At 38.7% G+C, this 21,144-nt stretch overlaps 1 protein-coding gene across 1 annotated transcript in view; it reads left to right on the top strand.

Annotated features, from left to right (window-relative positions):
- The window catches only part of MMS22L (MMS22 like, DNA repair protein), a 96,298-nt gene that overhangs the window by 68,245 nt on the left and 6,909 nt on the right, over positions 1-21,144 (top strand). Inside the window, exons 14-20 of the mRNA XM_075708116.1 lie at positions 65-255; positions 2,763-2,913; positions 7,566-7,708; positions 8,471-8,613; positions 8,753-8,912; positions 11,258-11,427; positions 20,059-20,270. Coding sequence (XP_075564231.1) covers positions 65-255; positions 2,763-2,913; positions 7,566-7,708; positions 8,471-8,613; positions 8,753-8,912; positions 11,258-11,427; positions 20,059-20,270 — 1,170 coding nt within the window. The remainder of the gene's footprint in view (positions 1-64; positions 256-2,762; positions 2,914-7,565; positions 7,709-8,470; positions 8,614-8,752; positions 8,913-11,257; positions 11,428-20,058; positions 20,271-21,144) is intronic.

The raw sequence follows: 21,144 nt of genomic DNA on the forward strand, positions 1-21,144 counted from the left end.
GTGTTTTTAAAAGATGTGGATTTTTCATTTATTGAAGGTAAACATTGTTTTTGTTTCTCCCTAGGAGCGCGCACAAACGTGTAAGCCAGGGACTTCAACTACGGAACACGGCCCCAGACGCACAGCTTCCATTAGTGGCTAAAGAGCACCACCTTGCTGTCGCCAGTGCTCTCTGGAGAAATTTCTTTCCCTATTTGAAGAGCCAGAGAATGTCACAGATGCCACCTTCCCCACAGCTTGCTGATACAGCTGCAGGTCAGCACGGACCCTCCCTGTGACTACTGGATTTGGTGCTATTTTCTGGGTCACAAACTTTCAAGGATTTTGTATTTTGGGATATTTCTGCTTCCATGTAGAAATTTAAATATGAATAAATGCAAAAAGTAGATTCTATGCTAAATGTTTTGACAAGAAGAAATATTGTAGTGTTGAATTACTTGATAGAGTACAAACAGATTGAGAACTCCAAAGGGGTTTTAAGCTATACAAGCCTGACTTCTTTTTCCCTACTCATCACAGATTATAATCAACACTGTAAATGTTATACAATATAAATGAGAATAACTTCTTTCACTGTATCTAGAATTTACATATTTTTGTAGAAGTTTATTATAATTTTGTGTTGAACTATGCGTTATGGTTGCAATTCAAACTAAATTATTTTTAAATAATATTTTATGTTTTAAGACAATTTTTAAAAGGTTGATTACATGGCTGTTGTTTTTGCTGAACATTTATGGTCATGGTCATAAAACTATTTCATAATTCGTTTTAATTATTTATCTTGCTTTACACTGAAGGGTTTTAATCTTGAAGCACAACATTCCATATGCACGTGAACTCCACTTGCAATGAGTCAGCGTGGCGGTATATAGAAAGAAATCCCGGTTTGATCTTTAACATTAGTAGCTAGCACTGTGTTCTATAGTTACAATGAAATCTTGCATCCATTTAACTAAAACTTAGAGAAGTGAAATATAAAATATATTTTTCCCATCACGATATGAATTGAATAAAGTTACAAGTTCAGAAGTACTGAGTTAGTAATAGAAGAGTTAAAAGACCCTTCATTTGAAGCAGCTCTGCAGGAGTTAGTAGGTAACATTAATGAAGGAGGCAGCGTGCAACGGTAGTGGTCTCACACTGCTGAAGCATGTATGGGAAACAGCAATACAAATCAAAGGAAGAGGTTGTTAATGTCAAAACTTTCATTCATTTCCTACGGTGTCATATCTTTTTATTCTATATTAACACAGTGAAATAGGAAGAAGGACAACCTATTATAAACTCTGCTTAGAAGCAGGGGAGTGCAGTTGTGACCTGCTTTATAGAGATGTGTTAGGCAGTACTACAGAGGAAGGCAAACCCTTCCCACGCTGTATGAGCTTCTTGCCTCGAAGGTTGCAGCCCAGAGGAGAGAGCAGCTGTCACAGCTCTCCTGCTCCCCCTGCCAGGCAAATAGCCTGGGACTCACATTATCATTTCTGTCTCCCATTTCTCCCCCTTCCCCATGTTATGGCTGATGCTGCAGAAACAACGTGATAATCTGGAAGAAGGCTGGCACAAATTGCTTCCTCACCTAAGGCAGAGTGGGGACTCTGTATGACCTTCTTTTTTATTCCATGGCACATAAGGAAATGTGAAGTCCTTCATAGCTTAAGGTAGCCTGTCCCTATATCATTAATTAAAACAGCTTCATTGTTGTTTCTGAAAACTAGCCTCATTGCAGTTTCTGAAAACCAGCCTTTTCTGTCTAATTCAAAGTCAGCTTCTCAATGCATGCAGTTTTATATATCGTTATTTTAATAAATTAATATTACGTTTATGATTAACTTGAATTGGAGAATTTGGGAACTAGTGAGCCCCTTTATTTCATTGCCCTCCAAAGTCAGTTTTCCTGGCTTATTTGATGCCTCTTATTTCCTATAATCTAGTAACTGCTTGGCATTTCACATTACATTTTCTTCCTGAGCTTAAATGCACTTGTCATTTGCAGCATAAAGAATGTGCTATATTTTTTTATTCTGGTAGTGTTAGATATAGATTCCACAGTAGACCTAACAGAAACAGCAAAAGGTTATGCTTCATTAACAAAAACTCTGTGCAAAGTACTGTCCCAGTTTCTAGATCTGCAACTGTTATATGCAGATCCTTTTTTTTTCAAGAATAAGCTTGTCAGTAGTGCTTTATTTACCCATTAACTTCTGATACATGAAAGTCTATTCTAAAAATAGAAAGGTACCAGCTTTTACTGAGGGAATTCTTTCCAGATACAGTTCTTTGCTGTGAGAAGTGTGTAAAAACAACAATGCAAATAAATAAAACTCAACCCTGTAAAGCAGAGTAATACTTATGTGTACAAGGGAAGAAGTGGTGGATGGAGGCAAGAAAGGGAGGCCAAGAAGACAAAAAAGCAAGTTTTTAAAATGTGTTTTTTATTGCATCGGTGGTAAAGCTATGCCTTCAGGATTTATAATCTGTGGTTTCATGAATATATTTAAAATTGCATATGTTTGGATCCGTTTTCCCTCCTTTGTATTCAGTGTGCCATGTTGACTTACGAACTCCTTGGGACAGAGACTACATTTTAACATGTGTACAAATGCTATCTGTTAGAATAGTTGCCGAGTTTTAATTGAGATTTCTGGTACTCCCAGACTGCACGTTATTAATTGTAATTAATTTTCAATGCTTTTTAGTGGAACAGGGATGTACCGAGAAATTATTAACATGGTGCTATGTTTTTCTCTCTTTAAAATCAGGTTTTACTCTCTTAGCTTTGGATATACCCAGCAAAGCCCTATCAGATCTCCAGCCACAGCCTGTTCTATCAATGATGCAGCTGTTTGGATGGGATGACATGGTGTGGCCTCAGCTGGTGTCAAGATATCTAAGTCACCTAATTCAAAACAGGTAAAAAATTGTGACTACTTGTTCTTCCTGTACCTTGTCATTCCTTCATTAGACTTGTGAAAAATGTTGCTTCAAGCAGTAATGTTTCATTAAGATGGTCCAGGTTCTTTGCATCTGCTAAAGTTCTAGGTTTCTTGAAATCATCTGGGAGATTTAACAGGGGATAGTGGGTGTTATTTGAGTTGGGTTGTTTGTTTGTTTGTTTGTTTTTATGTGTAAATAGCTTAAGATAATCAAAATTTGTTAGGAGGATAAGTAAGTATTTTGAAAAAGTTATTTGTCTCTTATATGACAAACCATGTATTTTTTCCCAAAGGAAACAGTATTGTTACTAATGGATTTTGGAAAATGGGGACTTAGACAATGTCTGTCTTCAGAGAATTACTTCCATAAAGAGCAATACTGCATCAAAGTGAAATGCCTGAACCCATAACATGTTTTTAATTTGCATAGTTATAGTTATCCACCCCCTTCTATGGTTGTTACACTTGGGCAAAGTTGTTAAGCCACAGGTACAGTTTGGCAAGGAAGTAGCCTCCTGCCCTGGCTGCACTTGAAGTTGAATAATGTAACTTGGTAATTTTTAAAATTTCTAGTTAAAAGTGCTGGACTTGTTTTTCCCCTTCCAGTTACACTTAACAAAAAACGTGAAATCTTCTCATAAAAAGTCAAGATAAACATTATCACAGAAATCTGAAGATGCTATATACTAAGTAGTCAGTGTTTAAATATCTTCTTCAAAACAAAGAACTTCTGCAGCAAGCTGAGGAGGATGGCTTGGGCAGTACTGAAAGTATAAGGAAAATGACTGTAGGAAACGCATGCATTAAAACTTTCTTTTTGACAGGCTTTGAACACTTTCTGAGTGCATATTAATGTTCATGTAGCTCAGGTTTCTGAGACCTGCTAAATGGATGCTTTAAATCAAATAATAGGTTTAGAAAAATTTATCACATTCGTGTGTTTTACATGCTAATGTTGAGTTTTCACAGAATCAAAGAATTGTTTAGGTTGGAAGGGACTCTTGAGATCACGTAGTCTATCTTGTCCAATGCTTCTGCTCAAGCAGGGTCAGCTAGAGAAGATTGCCCAGGACTCTGTCCAGGCAGAATTTTACATACCTGAGAAATTTTCTTTGCTTTAAGTAGGCCTCTATGAACTTAAGATAGATGGATGTGGTGGTTGTGGTGTGGGTTTTTTTCCCCCTCGCCCCACTTCTGAATCAGGCTTTGGAAGCAGGGGAGGTGAGAGATGAGAGAGAAAGAAGGAGTGTTTCTATGTCGGACTGTATTTGAAAGTGAAAAATGTTGCACATTTTTAGGGTACATATTGCACTAAGGAGCATAGCTGTAAAGCAGGATATGGTAAAGACTATTTCAGTGTGATCGGCAAAGATGAGGCTATGGCCTTCTTGCAGGGAGATGTTAAAAGAGGTTGAATTTTAATTCCTCGTGTGTCAGTTTGGAACTCAGGAGAGGGGTGCTCAGTCCTCTGATTTGCTGTCTTTCTCTTCTATGATCTTTATAGGGTCTGTTTCATGCAAAGTTGCAGATACCTAGCACATGCTGAATGAAATAGAAGTTAAGTGCGTAAATGCCCATTTATAATTTGAATTTTGTTTCTCTTCAGGTGAGATCAAGAAAAACATTTTGGTGGCTAAACTGGAATTTTGGTATAATTTAGATGCTTAAGGAATAACTGGTTCCCCTAGTAAACACTTAAGTGATTGAAAGCAGTTACTTAAGTATTCATTAGCAATATTCATTAAGCACCTGACATACTGTTATATAGGTATCCACAGATACATTGCTATGCCATCTGAGGTAACATTTACCGTATTTGGAACCACGGCTGAAGCATTCCTGTTCCCAAATGTTTGGGAGCATGGTTGCATTAGCAAGTGCAGAACACACACACGTGGCTAATTGTGAGTCCCCCATACAGCCCTGTTGCCATAATGTCATCTAAAAATGCAGTTAGCATTGGTGATAGTTACCTGGTGTACACTAGCTGAGAGGTTAGAGCACTTGTGCAAGAATTTGGAAAACTCAAGTTAAGTAGGTCTTGCACTCTGAGGGAATTCACACCTTTATTTCCAAGTACCGCCTTAGACAGGAATGAGAGGACCTTGCCCTCCTCTTGCAGGTTGTACCATGGACTAACTGAAAATGTTAGGTTCATGGATCCATGTTGAGAGAACTAGCAGGAAAAGCCATGACTGCGTAGTTGAGTGGTGATGGGTATTTGTCTTTTGCTTACGTGTGTGTATGTTCTCACTCTTTCTGGTTCTCTCTCCTATGTTCTCACTCTCTGCTTTTCTGAATCCTCCCCTCCGCTGGAAGCATGGGAGAGAAAGCACTCACACAGAGGCAAATATTTTTGCCCCTAAGCTGTTGGGGTTGCAGTTGCCCAGCCTCAAGGAGAACTACCCGTTTCCCCTATCAGTTGCCTCATGGCCAACTAGGTGAGAGTAGGCAAAGGTATGTTCCTACCTCATCAACAGAGCTGTAAGGTGCTCAGATTTCCTTGTGAAAGGACAATGAGTACCTATGCTAAGACTTTTTTGGTAGAATTATGCAGAGGTATCGTGCTCTAAACACGGTCATTTTATTGTATGCTAATAAGACAGCAATTTTCATGTACTTAATTACCTTAGGCAGTTGTAGAGCAAAAGTTATCAACGTATCTAAGTGCTGGGATCTTAAGACTTCATGGTTAACTGTGTTGTGATAATTTTCACATCAAACATTCTCATTAGAAAGTAAAAAGATTATTTCATTGCTGATGCTTTTATATACCCTGCAAGCTCTGCCTGGTCTCTTTAAGATTGAAGCTTATTCTGCATATCAGCTATTTCAATATCGATAATAAAGGTTCTGATGGACAAGCTGTGCCCTTAGGAACATGCGCATAAGCTTTGTCATTTCTTTTGCAGTAGTGCCTGAAAGTTCCTCTCCAGATCCATGTTGTGTAGTGCGTGATAGCAGTATAACCTGTTTAAACTAATTTTGAGCATGTGTATAAGCTCACTGATTTAAAAGGACAACTTGCCATGCTTCTAGCAGGTAGTTATTGTTCTTTCCTTTCTTAAGGATTAGGAGTATATTCCTCTCCAGTTTTAGGAAGATGCTTAAGTGGCCTATGTACCAGCAAGCAACAGAAACAAGAGTGAGACTACAGCAGAAAATGTTTTTGAGAGACTTTGGGACCACGTAGACTAGCTGTGTACATTCAGATTACATAAGGCTGGAATTTTTTGTTGTTTGTACATTACTGCAAGGAGCATTAAGTCCATAGGCATGCTGGTTTTTTTCTCTTTTGGTACTGGAATTATCATTTTTCAAATTTTATTTGCTTGCATTTGGTCTCCTTATTTATTTTGTCAATAGTACTTCAGCAGGGGTGTTCAGACAAAATATACAGTTGTCATTGGTTTTAACTAAATGAAATAGAAAAAAACCTGTTATTAATGTTGTTCAGGGAGAAACAGAATCCAGTTTGGTTTCCATCTGGACCTGTGTTGACTTTCTGTTGCAAGCATGAGTAAAAATTCAGTAGAAAATAAGTAGATTTATATGTACATATATCAAGAAAAGAGTACAAGCATTTTTCATTAAAGTCAAGGCACCTAGGACTGACCAGGGAGGAAATCTCTCAAATAAAAAGGTGTAACTATTTTCAAGAAATTTCACTGACCTGAAGCACACACGGAGTTCATCCTATAGGAATTGCAAACAGGGTACAGAACAGACCCGCTGTCCGTTAGCAAGGAGTTTCTGCAGAATTAATGATGCCGGGCCAATATGCTTGGGAAAAAGTGACTACAGCAGCTAGTTGCAGTGATAAGGCAAGTAAAACTTCGGGAATACTGAACAGGAGACTAGAGGGATTGTGCACTGTGTGTTGATGGTGCCACTGACTCTGGCCTGCCACCTGGCTGGTAGAACAGCAGTGAGTGTTTGATTGCAAGTATGTACAGCAAGTTTGCTCTCTGTGTGTGAACGTATAGACTTGTGTGTGTATACATACGTTTGTAAGGGTACATCAAGTATAGTGGTTTCCTGTGTTATCTCCAAGCTGCCTTTTTATGTTTCCCTGTTTGATCTGTTTTTAACATGACATATCTTCATTTGGTAAAGCAGACCTTCCCCATCTTTTATGTAGCTAGGACTGAGCAGACTTCAGAGTAGTGTGGGGCACCTGAGCTAGCCTTATATGAAAGGCTGGGGTAGCTTAAGCAGTGTCAATATGAAGTTCCAGGCTGATTCAGATAAACTATTCCCAGCATTGTACATCGGCAATTTCGATAGTACTGTCAAATTATCCATTGTTGAATAAGGCATTTCCCATTGTGTGAGTTTTTCTCCCTCTGCTTTGTTTTATGTAGCAAAAACGTATGTGTAAGTGTATATATGCTTTTATACTACCACATGTGGCATTACCAAATTGATCATGTTCTCTGTTTCGGCATCAGGGTATTGTGAGCAAAGTCTGTAGAGTACACAAAAGAAATGCCAGTTGGCCTTTCTGTCACTTTATTTCTAATTTCTGTGCGCTGTTTCTATATGTCTACAGCCAAATGAGACACTGCCACCTTTTTATATACTTTTATTAGATCTCTCTACCTTTTTCTTCCTCTTCTACCTATGCAGTGCACTGTGTGAAGCTTTTTCAAGTATGGGATACACATCCTATGAAGCTTTGACAGTACGTTCTTGGTTTCGATGCATTTTGCAAATGTTCATAGATCAACCGACTGGTATGCTGGCCAAGACAGATGCTGAGCGAACAGTTGGTAAGTGTTCACATTTCCCTAATGTTTGCAGTAATGATTCTATATTGCAAAACTGGCAAACATTTTCAGCTAATTATAAAATGTATTTTTGTTTGTATTCCTTTACTTTTACCTAATTACAAAATGTGTTTCTTTACGCTGCTTGTGCTATTTATTGATAGTTTGCCTGCTCTGCATATGACAAATTTATCACAAACAAAGATAAAAGACCTTGTTTCCTTGGAAGCAAAGAACAAAAACTTGCTCCCAAGGAGACAAGCTATTTTTCCCCCATGGAGAAACTGCTCTGAAAAAAGTGAAAATCTGAAGTAAATAGTCAGAAATCATGCTGTGAATGCCCTAAAAGAAAAAAAGGAAAAAAATCCAGTTGCAAGTAACTCTTCCTTTTTCTATATTGGATATTTGCTTTCTTAGAGCAATACTTCATCACTTCTTCTATAAAACACTGCAATTCTAATTATTTGTAGAATACATCTTCTAGCAACTATTTTTCATGCACATTTTGTAGATTTTGAAGAAAACCATAAGTAAAATGAAAGACTTGGTTATCCATACTTAACACTCTTCATTCTCATATATCTGTATTAGAAACATAACTGGTTTAGACACACATTCTTTGTCTAGAGAGATGCAGTCGGTTGCAGAATCCTTGTATTTTAGACATTTTAAAATCATGTTTCATTTTATGATTTTGGGACTAAAGTAAATCAAAAAGCATAACTGTATACTGTATTTACTGCTGTGCTCTCTTGTAACAAACAGGGAAAGCCTATATGGAGCAGCTGACTGAAATGACAAGACTGATTTTTAAACTCTCAGAAGTAGAAAACATTCTTTCAAAGGCTCATGTTGAAGAGTCAGTTTTAAAGCAAAACCCTAAAAATGCTCTTGTCCAATTCATTAAGGTACTGTACATTTCTGTTAGCTTCATAGCACAATTCAGGGAAAAGGAATTATGTATCAGATTTTGTTTGGTGTACAAAAAGAAATTACACAAACCTGGTAAGAGTAAGTTTGTTTATTTCAATGTTTCTGTTTTCTCAGGCTGTTGGTAGAACTTACAGTGGCCTTCAGACACTTGCTGAGAAATCTGCCATGGTAGCAAAGACTCTGGAGTATTTAGGTGATGTATTAAAGTATGTAAAACCTTATCTGAAGGCAAAAGGACCTCCAGAAGGTCTGCAGCTTACATATTGGATCATAGGTAATCATTTTGCAACCTCTTTTCTTTTAGGAAATAAATATAAGGAATCAGGAAAATGTGATTTTTAATACTTTTTTTTTTCCTCTCTACTGTCCATCTTAATGGCTTAAAAAAGCAAAGTCACCAAGATGTTACAGTTAGATATTTAATTTTTTTCCATTGTTTTTCTTTGGTTTTTATCCTGCTGCCTAACCTGCTTGTGTTTTTGGTTTGGTTTGGGTTTTTGTTTTTTTTTTTTAATTACCCCTGCAAATCACTGTTTTCAGAAGTAAGATGTTTTCATGTCTTTTACCACTGAAAACCACCTGTTTTACCTAAACAAAACCAGAAACAATGACAAGCCAGTGAAGCAGTGTTATGACATGCTATATTGTATTTACTGGAGTTATGACAGTGGACAGGTTGGCTTAGGAATGTCACTTGCTTCCTTTTAGAACTTTACATATACTCTTTGCTTTATTAAAGCTCAAATTCTAGTATTTGTTCATGAAAGTGTAGAACCACTGTGGAAAAGTGCTGTTTATTGTGAATGAATGTGCCAGTCTGACCCACTTACCTTTAAAAATAGGGTAAACCTTATGTCTCTTAAAGACAGAGGTGATGATTTGCATGTACATACAGTGTACATCGTGATTATAGGGACTACAGTGAAAAGTGTGACCAGGATGCAGAAAGTGCACCAAATGTAATGGAATACGAATTTTGTAAAATACTTTACTTTTCTATTGCAAGATCTGCGTATTTTGTTATGTAAGATGTCTGTCAAATTAAATGTTTTTAGATATCCAGATGTTGCGCTGGAGCCTTGTAAAGTAATTTTGGATTGGTATTTTCTTTTCTGTTCTTTGCAGCAGGAAATGATTAATCTTCAGTCATGCTGTCGTGTGTGAGAAATTGTCCTTTCTTTTTAGTTACGGAAACATAAAAAAGGTTTAAAAGAAAAAATATTTAAGTGTATTGCAATCACTTCTTCACATTCTGTGGGCTTGTTAAATTATAGGGACAAAGCAAGAAACTTAACAAATCTTAAACACCTCCTGTCTGTGGTCCGATTGTGTCTTCTACTGTCCCATACATCACAGCAGTGATGATAGAAGGAGTACTTTTAGCCAGAATGAGCATGTTTCTTTCAAAACAGGAAGCTTAGACAACATTATTAGAAGTATTGTTAAGTGATTGTTCTCTTTCTCTATGATTGATCATTGTGTTTTCTTTCACTCCACAAGATTAATGTTGTTTTGCGTTGGTTTTAGAGATTATAATGGATGACTTTTATAGATTAATAATATCTTATAACAGCCTACTTTTGATCTTTCATTATTTTCAAAGTCTTAAACATATTTTCTTTGGATAGTCCTGTTTTTTCAACCCAGCAAACTTTTTCTTGTTTCTAATTAAACAAAAAGTTAAGAATGTCTGTGGGAACTACTACATAGGAATCTTGTTTTATTTAATCTGTATTTTGAGTATTAACACCCAGGAGTATAGAGATATTTTCTCAAGAAAAATTACACCTCACCTGCAAGAAAGATGTTTCTCAAAGTTAGAGTATTTACACATCAACACCTTTTTTACTATTTTTTTTTTTCCTGTAACTCAAAAGGAAGATCTTAAAACTGGCTCAAAGCTGCACAAGTGATACGTTAATGGGTTGAAAACAAGAAAGATGTTCTCTGAGGCTCTCATTTTGTGAACTGAGAGCCCACAAAGATCTGGAGAGACTGTGCTGGTTTAATGGAGTTGGCTGCCCCTCATTCTTTTTAATCTGCTGAATTAGATGCATTAAATACAATTTGAAAGACATTTAGTGTTTTTCCTGACATTGAATTGCTGCATGAGTAGCTGCTGATGTGGCCACAGTGCTGTTAGATAAATCTGAAGGGAAGGCAAAGGCAGTGTCTCTCTGTAAAATGTCATGAATGCAGATAGTAAGGTAAGTGCATGTGTGCTGATTGCAACAGAGTTATGTATCAAGTTTAGTTAATTTTTCTGCAGGGATGCGAGAGATTGTCCTTTCTTTAGCATTACTGTACTTTTGCTAAAGAAGCTTCACTTGCCTAAAAACTTATATTGAATCAATTTGGTACTTTCATTTTGCTGAACTGTAAATGGACTTTGAGTCATCTTGACTGGGTTTTTTCTAAGGGGATACCATGGAATGAGTTACACGGGAGTGAGACATTTCAGTTGCTGTTGCTACTCTTGGATTATCTATTTTAATATAATTGCCTCTTTAGGCTTTCTTAATTCCTCCCACACACCCCCCACCCCCACCCCCACCCCCCCCCCCCCCCCCGAGTGTAAATTGCTTCAGGATTTCTTGATTTCACACCCCCCCCCAACAGGAAGTCTGGTAAAGTTCTGGGCACCGATACTGGCTACTTCCAAAGCTCAGCAACTCCTGTTCCGCATCGTGGATTGCTTGCTGCTGCCACACTCTGTGCTCCAGCAGGACAAAGAGCTGCCTGTGGCTTTGCTGTCTGCCATTCAGGAAAGCCTACCTCTTTATCTTCAGGTAAATATCTGAACTCAATTATCAGCAGACAAACATACCTTCAGGAAAAGATTCATGTTGCAGAGGATGTTTTCTTTTTCCCTAATCAAAACCAGCATTGACTGAATTTAAAGAAGCAGCAAGAGGAGGTTTTTTTCTTGTAGAAGTTGAAGGAAAAATGCCACCCCATTGGCTTTCCTCTCATTGCGTGCAGCTATGCTGTGGTACGCTCCAGAGCTGCTAGTCTGATCGCTGTATATAGAGAAGCTTTTAGCCAACCTGCTGTTTACGCTGGTCTCTGATGTGAGAGATTTCTGAAACAGTGGATCAAATAATCGTAATATGTAGCAAGACACTTGAGATGACTGAGCAAACAAATGTTTTAAATCATCCTTGACTTGGCTAACTGTAGGTAATTAAAGATGAGCTACTCTTTTTTTTCATTGCTCTTAGGAACAAAAGACAATCCTATGCATATGATGGCACTGTTTTATCTTAATAGTTTGAGAATGTGTTTTGCTGAATCAAATTCCTGCTGCTTACACTTACATGACTAAAGCCTTCTTGCCGGTTATTCCTCCTGTTCTTCCCTCAGCTTTATTCTTGAAACTCTGTAAGGCTTGTCGATGCTGTAGAAAGAGACAAATTCCTGCAGGTGAGGAAGAGAAAAGAATATATTTTAAAATTAAATAAGTTGACATGGTTGTCTTTGTAAATCCTTGGGTCTTTTTTGCTTGCTTTTTTCCCTTTCCTCTTAGTCTTCATTTTGATTGCAGTCTTAACTGATTACTTTACAGGATTGTATTGTGAAACAATGCAGTGGTGACATTGTAAATATCCCTCAAATTTATTCCTTTCACAAGTTGCATTGTGATCGATGGCATGTCGTATGGAAGTGAATATGATTATATAATGATGTGCAGAATATGACTTGCTTTGCTGCTCTGTAGGTATTTTCAGAAGCTATATACATGTAGGACCATCTGGACACTGATATTACCACAGAGTGTGACTGTCTGCTGTCTAATTTAGTATTTTAGTCAGAGAGTAGCGTTTCTCTGTAGTCTGCACATACGGATGTAGTTTTAAGATGAAGCCACTCAAGTTGGTTTTGAAGTCCAAGTGTTGTGGACCCTTGTTTCCTGTTTTCTTTGTCGGTCTCTGACTTCCTGACCTCACTGTCATACTCTTCAGCAGTCTGCTGCGCAGTCCATGTGCTTTCCGGCTAAGCTAGATGATCTTATTGACCAAATAGTTTATTTTAGACAAATGCTGCTTCTAGAAAACCAGTAATTCTTTAATTTGACAATCAGTTCTGGGGAGAGAAGACAAAGAGGAGACTTGTTTTTCCTATGTCAATATAGAACTTCTACATTTTATTAATTGTTTATATTTACAAAGTTCCAACATTTTTAAGTGCTTCAAACTGCTTCATTCATTCCAAAATACTTCCTTCCCCTTTATTCGGGAAAGTGGAAAAATGCCAATTTACGATCAAGTCAAAATGAACATGTTTCAATATCAGTTTCAAAAACCCTATTCTCTTAGGACTGCTTCTGAGCTCCTTTGAGATCGAATGGATTCTAGGCACTCCCTGACTTCTCAGGTTACTGTTTCACAGTTGGCTTAAGGCAAGTTGGCTTAAGGCTAAATTCATTCCCTTTCACACCGATGTGCATTCCCATTTAATTTGCTTTAATGATTCTGTGAATATGGGATGATTTGTGAGCCGATTCAACTAGTAACTAGCCCCACAAAACAACCAACCAACCAGTCAACCCACCCCCACCCCCTCCAACCCCAAACGGGCATATCGGAAAAGTGATAAAACAGTGTATGTGGGAAGGAAAGCGTGTAAACATGGTGGGAGGAAAGACAGAGAAACAGCATCCTCTGGAAATAACTGCACCTTGACTAACTTAAGCTGCTGGTGAAATGTGTGATCAGACTCTCCTTGGGTGGCTGCCCTATGTCTGGTGCCCATTCCTGGAGGTGGAGCAGTGGTATTTTAGTGCAGGAACCTTAATTCACCCTAATGTTAGACAAACATTGTTCCATAGATCTGTCCCTGTTAATACTCTAGCTTACAACTTAATCCTTTGGCAGTTACATGAAAATAAAGAAACAGGAATTTGGAGACCATGCAAAATATCTTCTTATACATGCAAATTCTTTATTCATAGTTAAAGCATAAAAGCCCTTGAGTAGCATTTCTACTCAGAGGTCTTTTCAAGTCTTTTCTTTTTTTCTTTTTTTCCAGTCTTCTGAAAAGTTCCAAGCTCCATCTCAATCTTCTCTTCTTTTTTTTGTTCTGAATTCTCCTTCTGCAGCTCCTTCAGCGTGGGCTCCTCCTCCTTTGTCTAAAAAACCTTCTTAGATCTCAGAAAACGTATTAGTTTGCAAGCAATGGTTTGCGAATCTTCCCTCTTTCCAGAGCTTTTAACAACTAATCTTAATGTGGTTTATTTGATCCTTTTATGTGGGTTTTGAAAAGGATTTGAAATCAGTCTTAGTAGCAGGTAATTAATTTCACACATTCATTGATGCAGCAATCTTATGAAATCCTATAGAATTTCTGAATTGTATAGAAAAAGATTCCCCAAACGGTCACATACCCTGTGTAATGGTAATGCAACTGGCCACACAACTTGGGCAGCAGGCTTAAAAACAAGAACAGTGTCGTTGTCACTGCTGTACTAAGAAAGGGCATCACCTTTGTTCGTCACCCTAAAATGGTGGAGGCCAATTTTTCATCTTTTAGGACAACATACGAAGCTCGTTCTTCTATACCCAAGCATAGTTCACAGTTCATCATAACCGTTGATCATATTTCACTCTCCCTCACTGCCCCCCCAAACCTACATGTTTATTTTTAGTAGATCAAAATTACAGGCTTTGTTTAGTTTTACACAAGCACAAATAATTGTCAAATGTGCTAATTAAGACTAGATGTTGCATATCTCTCTCCTCAAATTAGACTGACTGTATTTACTTGTTATGTTTATGTTTACTGTCTATATAAATTTGGGCTATGCAGCTGTGCCTTTTGACAGTTATTAGGAACTGATCTGTTCTCCGCTATACATTGAACTTATCAAGAAGTTTCCTTCAAGCTCAGTCACTGATTCTGCCTTGTCAAAATACCTTAGCTCTAGCAACTTTTAAACTAGTAATTTTTTTTTTTCTTACCTAAAGGGTTACTGTCAGGATATTATTTCTTTCGTTGTGCATCATCTGTTTTGATAATATTTGACCTAAGAAAGGTTTTGTTGGGATACAATATCAAAATTGTTTTCAGAGTTGTTTGAATGATGGACTTCAGAAAGTAAAGCATGAAGAACATGAATGAACAGTTACAATTTTATGGGACTGTTCTTAATTATGAGATACTGAGGCATGTAAAATCTAACATTGTAAACAGAAGTGGAGTTGATTTGTGTGATAGTGGATTGCTGAAGCTTACCACAGGAAATTTGAGAACAGTTGAGATTGCTCTTGGATGGATTTCTTGGAGAATGATTTGGAGGAATTTTGGTATGCATTTACCAATAATATGGGAAAGAACTGAAGCAGCGTACAGAACTTACATTTAAACTAGTATTTCTTCTCCAATATATGTGGTCCGTTGACCCTGGCTGGATGCCAAGTGCCCACCAAAGCCTCTCTATCACTCCCCTTCTCAACTGGACAGGGGAGATAAAATATAATGAAAAAGCTCGTGGGTCGAGATAAGGACAGGGAGAGGTCACTCAGCAATTACCATCATGGGCAAAACAGCCTTGACTTGGGGAAAATCAGTTTGATTTATTACCATTCTAATCAGAGTAGGATAATGAGAAATAAAAACTAAACCTTAAAACACCTTTCCCCCACCCCTCCCTTCTTCCCATCTTCAACTTTACTCCCGATTTTCTCTACCTCCTCCCCCTGAGCAGCACAGAGTGACAGGGAATGGGGGTTTCAGTCCGTTCACCACACCTTGTCTCTGCTGCTCCCTCCTCCTCAGGGGAGGACTCCTCACACTCTTCCCCTGCTCCAGCATGGGGTCCCTCTCAGGGGAGACAGTCCTCCATGAACTTCTCCAATGTGGGTCCTTCCCACGGGCTACAGTTCTTCATGAACTGCTCCAGCGTGTGTCCCTTCCATGGGGTGCAGCCCTTCAGGAGCAGACTGCTCCAGCGTGGGTCCCCCACGGGGTCACAGGTGCTGCCAGCAAACCTGCTCCAGCGTGGGCTCCTCTCTCCATGGGTCCACAGGTCCTGCCAGGAGCCTGCTCCAGCACGGGCTTCCCATGGGGTCACAGCCTCCTTCAGGCACATCCACCTGCTCCAGCGTGGGGTCCTCCCTGGGCTGCAGGTGGATATCTGCTCCACCATGGACCTCCCTGGGCTGCAGGGGCACAGCTGCCTCACCATGGGCTTCACCAGGGGCTGCAGGGGAATCTCTGCTCCGGTGCCTGGACCACCTCCTCCCCATCCTTCTTCACTGACCTTGGTGTCTGCAGTCGTTCCTCTCACATATTCTCACTCCTCACTCCAGCTGCAGTTTTTTTGTGTCCCTTTGGGGTTTTTTTCCCCTTCTTAAATACGTTATCACAGAGGTGCTGCCACCATCGCTGATTGGCTCAGCCTTGGCAGCCAGCTGGCATTGGCTCTATCAGACATAGGAGAAGCTTCTAGCAGCTTCTCACAGAAGCTACCCCTGTAGCCCCCCCCACTACCAAAACCTTGCCACGCAAACCCAATACAATATATCTTGCAGAACACCGCGTAGGTGCATGGAATAAGCATAATATACATAATGATGGGAAAGGTAAGATACCCTGCTTGATTTATGAGCGTTAATCCTGTCCAAACGCCGAAGATGGTTGATTTCTATCTAAATACAGGAGAGTGGTGAAAGAGCTTAATTCTAAGTAGTGCTTGGCACATACATTTTCCAGTGATTTTAATGGGCTTGTGCAGGCTCAGCATTTGCCAGAGATCAGACCTTATAAGCCCTCCTGTGAGCCACATCTGTGGTCCGATATTTGAGCAAGCTTATTAATACATTTTGTGAATTATAGTATGTGTTTAATAGGAATTGTACAACATTAATTGGTGAACAGCAGATTTATTCCAACAGCAGGACTGATATTATAAGTCATCATTAGGTAGCTTGGCATTTCTGCAGTGAATAGTGCCAGTAATCCATACTAATCGGTTCTTCGCTCTCCACAGGTGATTTACAGATATATGGATAAATCAGAAGAAAGAGGCAGCTCTGGCCACAAAAGGTTCCTGCAGTGAACACGTGCAGGAATCAGTTGCCTTTCTACTAAAATGAGGAGCAGATGTTGTCATGCCCCTCTGCTCCCCTTAAAACGTCTTTGGTTTTTTGTTGTTTGTTTTTTTTTTTTTAACCTCAGAAGATGGCTAAAGAACATAGTTAAGAAAAAGAGGGTGGCTCTATCAACCCTTTGAAGTCCATCTGCTTTATAGGGATTGTCCTAGGGGTCTGAGGTGATTGATTTCAGATCTCTGGTCCAGAATTGCAGTCCAGTAGCATGTGTTTCTTTTCTCTCTCATATGAACAGTAGCTTCCTTCATCTGTTAATTACTGGTAGGATTTAAAAGAAGAGAGTTCTATGTGATTCCCTTGTAATCACATCCTTGGCCAGCGCTGCCTAGGATATTTTGCCATTGTGCTGAGAGATTTGCAGCTACTGTGCAGTGTTGGTAATTTATCCCTTGTGCCACTTGGGATATGGTGTTGTCAGTCCATGTGCAGGTCTGTTGCTCTCTGCACTTATGCAAGAAAAAAGAGTCCAAAATAAAGAACACAGTGTTGAGCTCAAGTAAATGGGCCTTCATGTCCAAAAGAGAAATCCAAGTTTTTCTCTGGAAACTTTTAGGGAACAGTAGAAGTATCAGGGTCAAAGGTGTGACTGTTCTTCCCTGAAGAGCTTTGATGCTCTAGATGTGCTCTTCACATGTGAGGACTGCTTCATGGATTTTTCTACTATGTGGAAGAGAAGGGGTTTTTGTTTGGGGGTGTTTTTCTGGCTCCCAAAAAAATGGAAGGTGATTTTTTCTCACTGTCGACTCACTGGAAGAAAGAATTTGTATCTTGGAAACCATTGCTGCTAATCTTGTAATTTTCATTAGGAAAAATGATGAGGATCCTCCTTATTGAAGAGAGAATTTTGGTATTACTACGTGGTTTTAAAAATTACACCTTTTTTGAGAGACTAGATCTCTGCCTGACCCACCAAAAAGGAACCTAGAATTCTTTCTAAAAAAAAATTAGGTTACAGAAAAAAGGCGTTTTCCGTGTTTTTAAATACCTCTTTAGTTAGCAGCTCTCCTTGCAGGGTTTTAAGAACTCTCTCTATCCTCATCAGATAACTAAGGAAAAAAAATCACTAGTTAACGTCCTCTTTTTCCTCTCTAGTCAAGAAGAGTATATTTCAGTAATGCTCTTGACAGGGTGTTGGGTTTTTTTATTTAATCCTTTTCTCCTTTTTCAGATTACATCTCTCCCCATCCCACACCCCAAAAAATTAGAATCAGTTTACTTCAACTCAAAAAATGAAAATGCTTTTGTGAAGGATCAGGCTAGGTTTGTTGACCCATCTTCAAATGAAACTATTAGAAAATCTGCAAAAAATTAGTCAGTGTTCCTTCAGATATCTAAACTCTAATATTTTCTGCTTTTTATTGCACCTATTAAGTACCTTTAGGATCATTTCTTAAAAACAGTAACTCATTGTTTAATAATAACTGATTTCTTCCTCCTTTTCTTGATACTATGAAGCATTTGTTGCTCCTCAGTTTGAAGAACTGTCTCATTTTAGTAATTGTTATTGTTAGTTCTTCACAGGTGTTACGTTCTTCACATATTCCTACAGGTGTCCTCTGTAAGGTTGTGATGTTATTTGTGTCCCTTTTATCAGATTAATACACTTCCTCACAGATTTTTTTTTTGTAGTGTTAAAACAGTCTAGAGTCTTAAGAGTGTCAGCTCCTATTTTGGGATTATGGAATATTTTCTGTCTTTTTGTAAGAGTTGTACTACAGAAAGCACAGGGAACTCTTCTTTATGCCTGCTGCAACATGGGATTGAAACACCAAACACTCAAGCTTACGTACTAAATCATCTTGTCATCTGTAACAGTCTCTCTGAGTCTGCTACTTGCCACAGTGTTTTTAAGAATTCTGATACAGCAGCAGCTGCTTTTTCCTAAAAATTTTGCTGTATGTACACAAAAGGAGGAGAGAATCTGAGCTGTTTATCAAAGCCCCCAGTTCAGAAAACATGTTTTTTATCATTGGGACTTACCAAAATTACCAAGGAGCTCGAGAAGTATGTGAAGTTAAACCCTAACTGAACATGTCTGTGTTCAAGCGAACCACCTACAGCAAGTCTTCAGGCAGGTCCTGAAGCACCTTATTTCTTGAAATCTCATGTTTCCTGTGTTTGCTTACTGTGGGAACTCCCCATTTCAAGAAGGTGCCAAGACAACCTTCAGCTATGTCTCAGCCTGCTTTTTTTCTGAAAGAATTGTTCTGTCATGTTCACACAGACAGCTACAGATGAAAATCTTTTTGGGGAGGGACTCCTATGTGAAAAGCAACAGAAATACTCTTTGTCAGTAGCTGGGGAAGAAAAGCTGTCTGGAAGTATTAATTTATATATTAGGGGCAGTAGCAACCATCAATATTCAGGCAGATACTCTTCCTACCAAAACGGGAGCCTGGATTGCAATGCTAGTGGAAGTCCGAAGTACTGTTGAAGCTGCTGTCTAGGGAGCTCTGTGCTTGAACTTCTTTTACATCATTATTCTTGTTGGACAAAGCTATTGTGAAAACTCTGAATTCTCAAGAGGCTTCTGTTTGTTCTGCTGATTGTGATCCTTGTGATAGATCACTGGACTTTTTTTTTTCTTTTCCATTAGTGATTTGTTCTTCTTCCTTTCAGTAATCAAAGGAAGGGGAAGGCAACTCTAACTTTCTCTCACAACAACTTGTATGAGTAAGAAGAATACTCTTTTTTTCAGAGATGTACCATGCATATGTTGTATAACTGCGGGTAGTTCAGATAGGCACTTTCTGGGCAAGTACTTTCATTATAGATTTTTCTCTGGATCAATATAGCTTATATTGGATAATTTACAGTGGTTTTAGCCTTACCTTAAACAGATTTTTAAAAAATCTAAATCTTTATGAATGGTGCCTAATTTACCCTAATTTGTTCACTCTCTCCCTTCATAAATCTTACCAGACGAATATACTTTGTTAGACCATGTACAGAGTTGAAAAAGAAATGAGGAGTTCTTGGGCACAGAAACACTTTCTCAGGTCTGAAATGCCAAGGTTTTATTTCAGATTTGAAGGGGAGCTTGCATGTCCCAAAGCTTATCTTCCAATATATTAATTAGTCTAATAAAAGATTTTTGTCTCCTTTGCAAGCCTTGCCCTGGCTTTGTCTTCATTTGTAGACCGTCATATCTGCAGCAAATTACTGATGCTTATTTGTCATGCAGTAGTTACTCTGTGTGCAGCAGTTTACACAGCGTGTAGTGAGTATTTAGCCTACAGTTGTTAAAGATTTGTTTAAAAGTATTGTTAAAAATCTATTCAACTTCTCACTTTCTAAAATTTTATTCTACAGGGCCTGTCCTTTATATGTTGTCAGTCCCAAACACAGGGTGCCTATTTAAATCAACTGCTTGGGAGCATTATTCAACAGTATTTTGGACGATTTCTCCCTTCTTCTCCGACTGCACTTGGAGCTGGACAGCATCCTATGCTGACTGCTTTATGCAGTTCCATTACAGCCCCCCAGATGCTTCGTCTGCGGAAGACCACTCTGCATGTCATAAAGTAAGAACCAGTGAAGTAAAATCCATCACATATTCAGATTTCACAAATAGGTGATGAGAAAGGGAATGCTACTGTTTTCTTCTCAGTTGACTGATAGTTTGGCTGTGGGAAGAGCCTGTAAGTGGCTGGGCAGGGAGCAAATGAAGGACAACGTGTGTACGTCAGGAGAGTAAAATTGGGAAGATCTGGAGACTTGTGAGAGTGATTGAGGAAAAAGGTCCTAGACTATAAGAAAAAATATCGCATGGGGCCACATGAAAAGCAAGGATTCTTCTAGAAAAATTACACTCCAGTGTACATCATCATAGCTTTGTGTCTCAGGCTGTACTTAGGGTCATAGAGTTGTAGTGCTTATAGTTGCCACAGTTACCTGTGCATGGGAGGCCTCATTGCTCTATAAGTGTCAGGGTATACATAGGTGTACCAACTACCCAGGGGAAATGGAGAATTTGGGGTGTGGGAAGAGGGAGACATAGAGGCAAGGAGAGAGCATTTGTTCACTGTGCTGTTGCTATTTTCACGGTGTCAACAACAGCTATAAATGCTGGGTCTCTGCTGCTGAAAGGCCAAAGCTTTCTTTTATGTACTGCAGAATAGGGAACAATCTGTACTTTTTGTCTGTGTTGGGAGGGGAATTAAACTCCCTCAAATATAAGGTGATTGCTTATATCCAAGGTACTTGTGTTTTTCTGTGTTAAAGAGTGTGTATGCATGTTGTTTAGGAGAATTTTAGTGTTGATCTTAGGTAAATATTATAGGCAATCCTGTAAGTAAAGCCTGTATTGTCACATATTGAAGGAGTGAATTAAGATTTCATAGTCTTATTTCTGACATGTTTTTAACTTAGGAATACTCAAACTTTATCATCTTAAAG

The sequence above is a fragment of the Pelecanus crispus genome, chromosome 3, assembly GCF_030463565.1.
Source record: "Pelecanus crispus isolate bPelCri1 chromosome 3, bPelCri1.pri, whole genome shotgun sequence".
Lineage (NCBI taxonomy): Eukaryota > Metazoa > Chordata > Aves > Pelecaniformes > Pelecanidae > Pelecanus > Pelecanus crispus.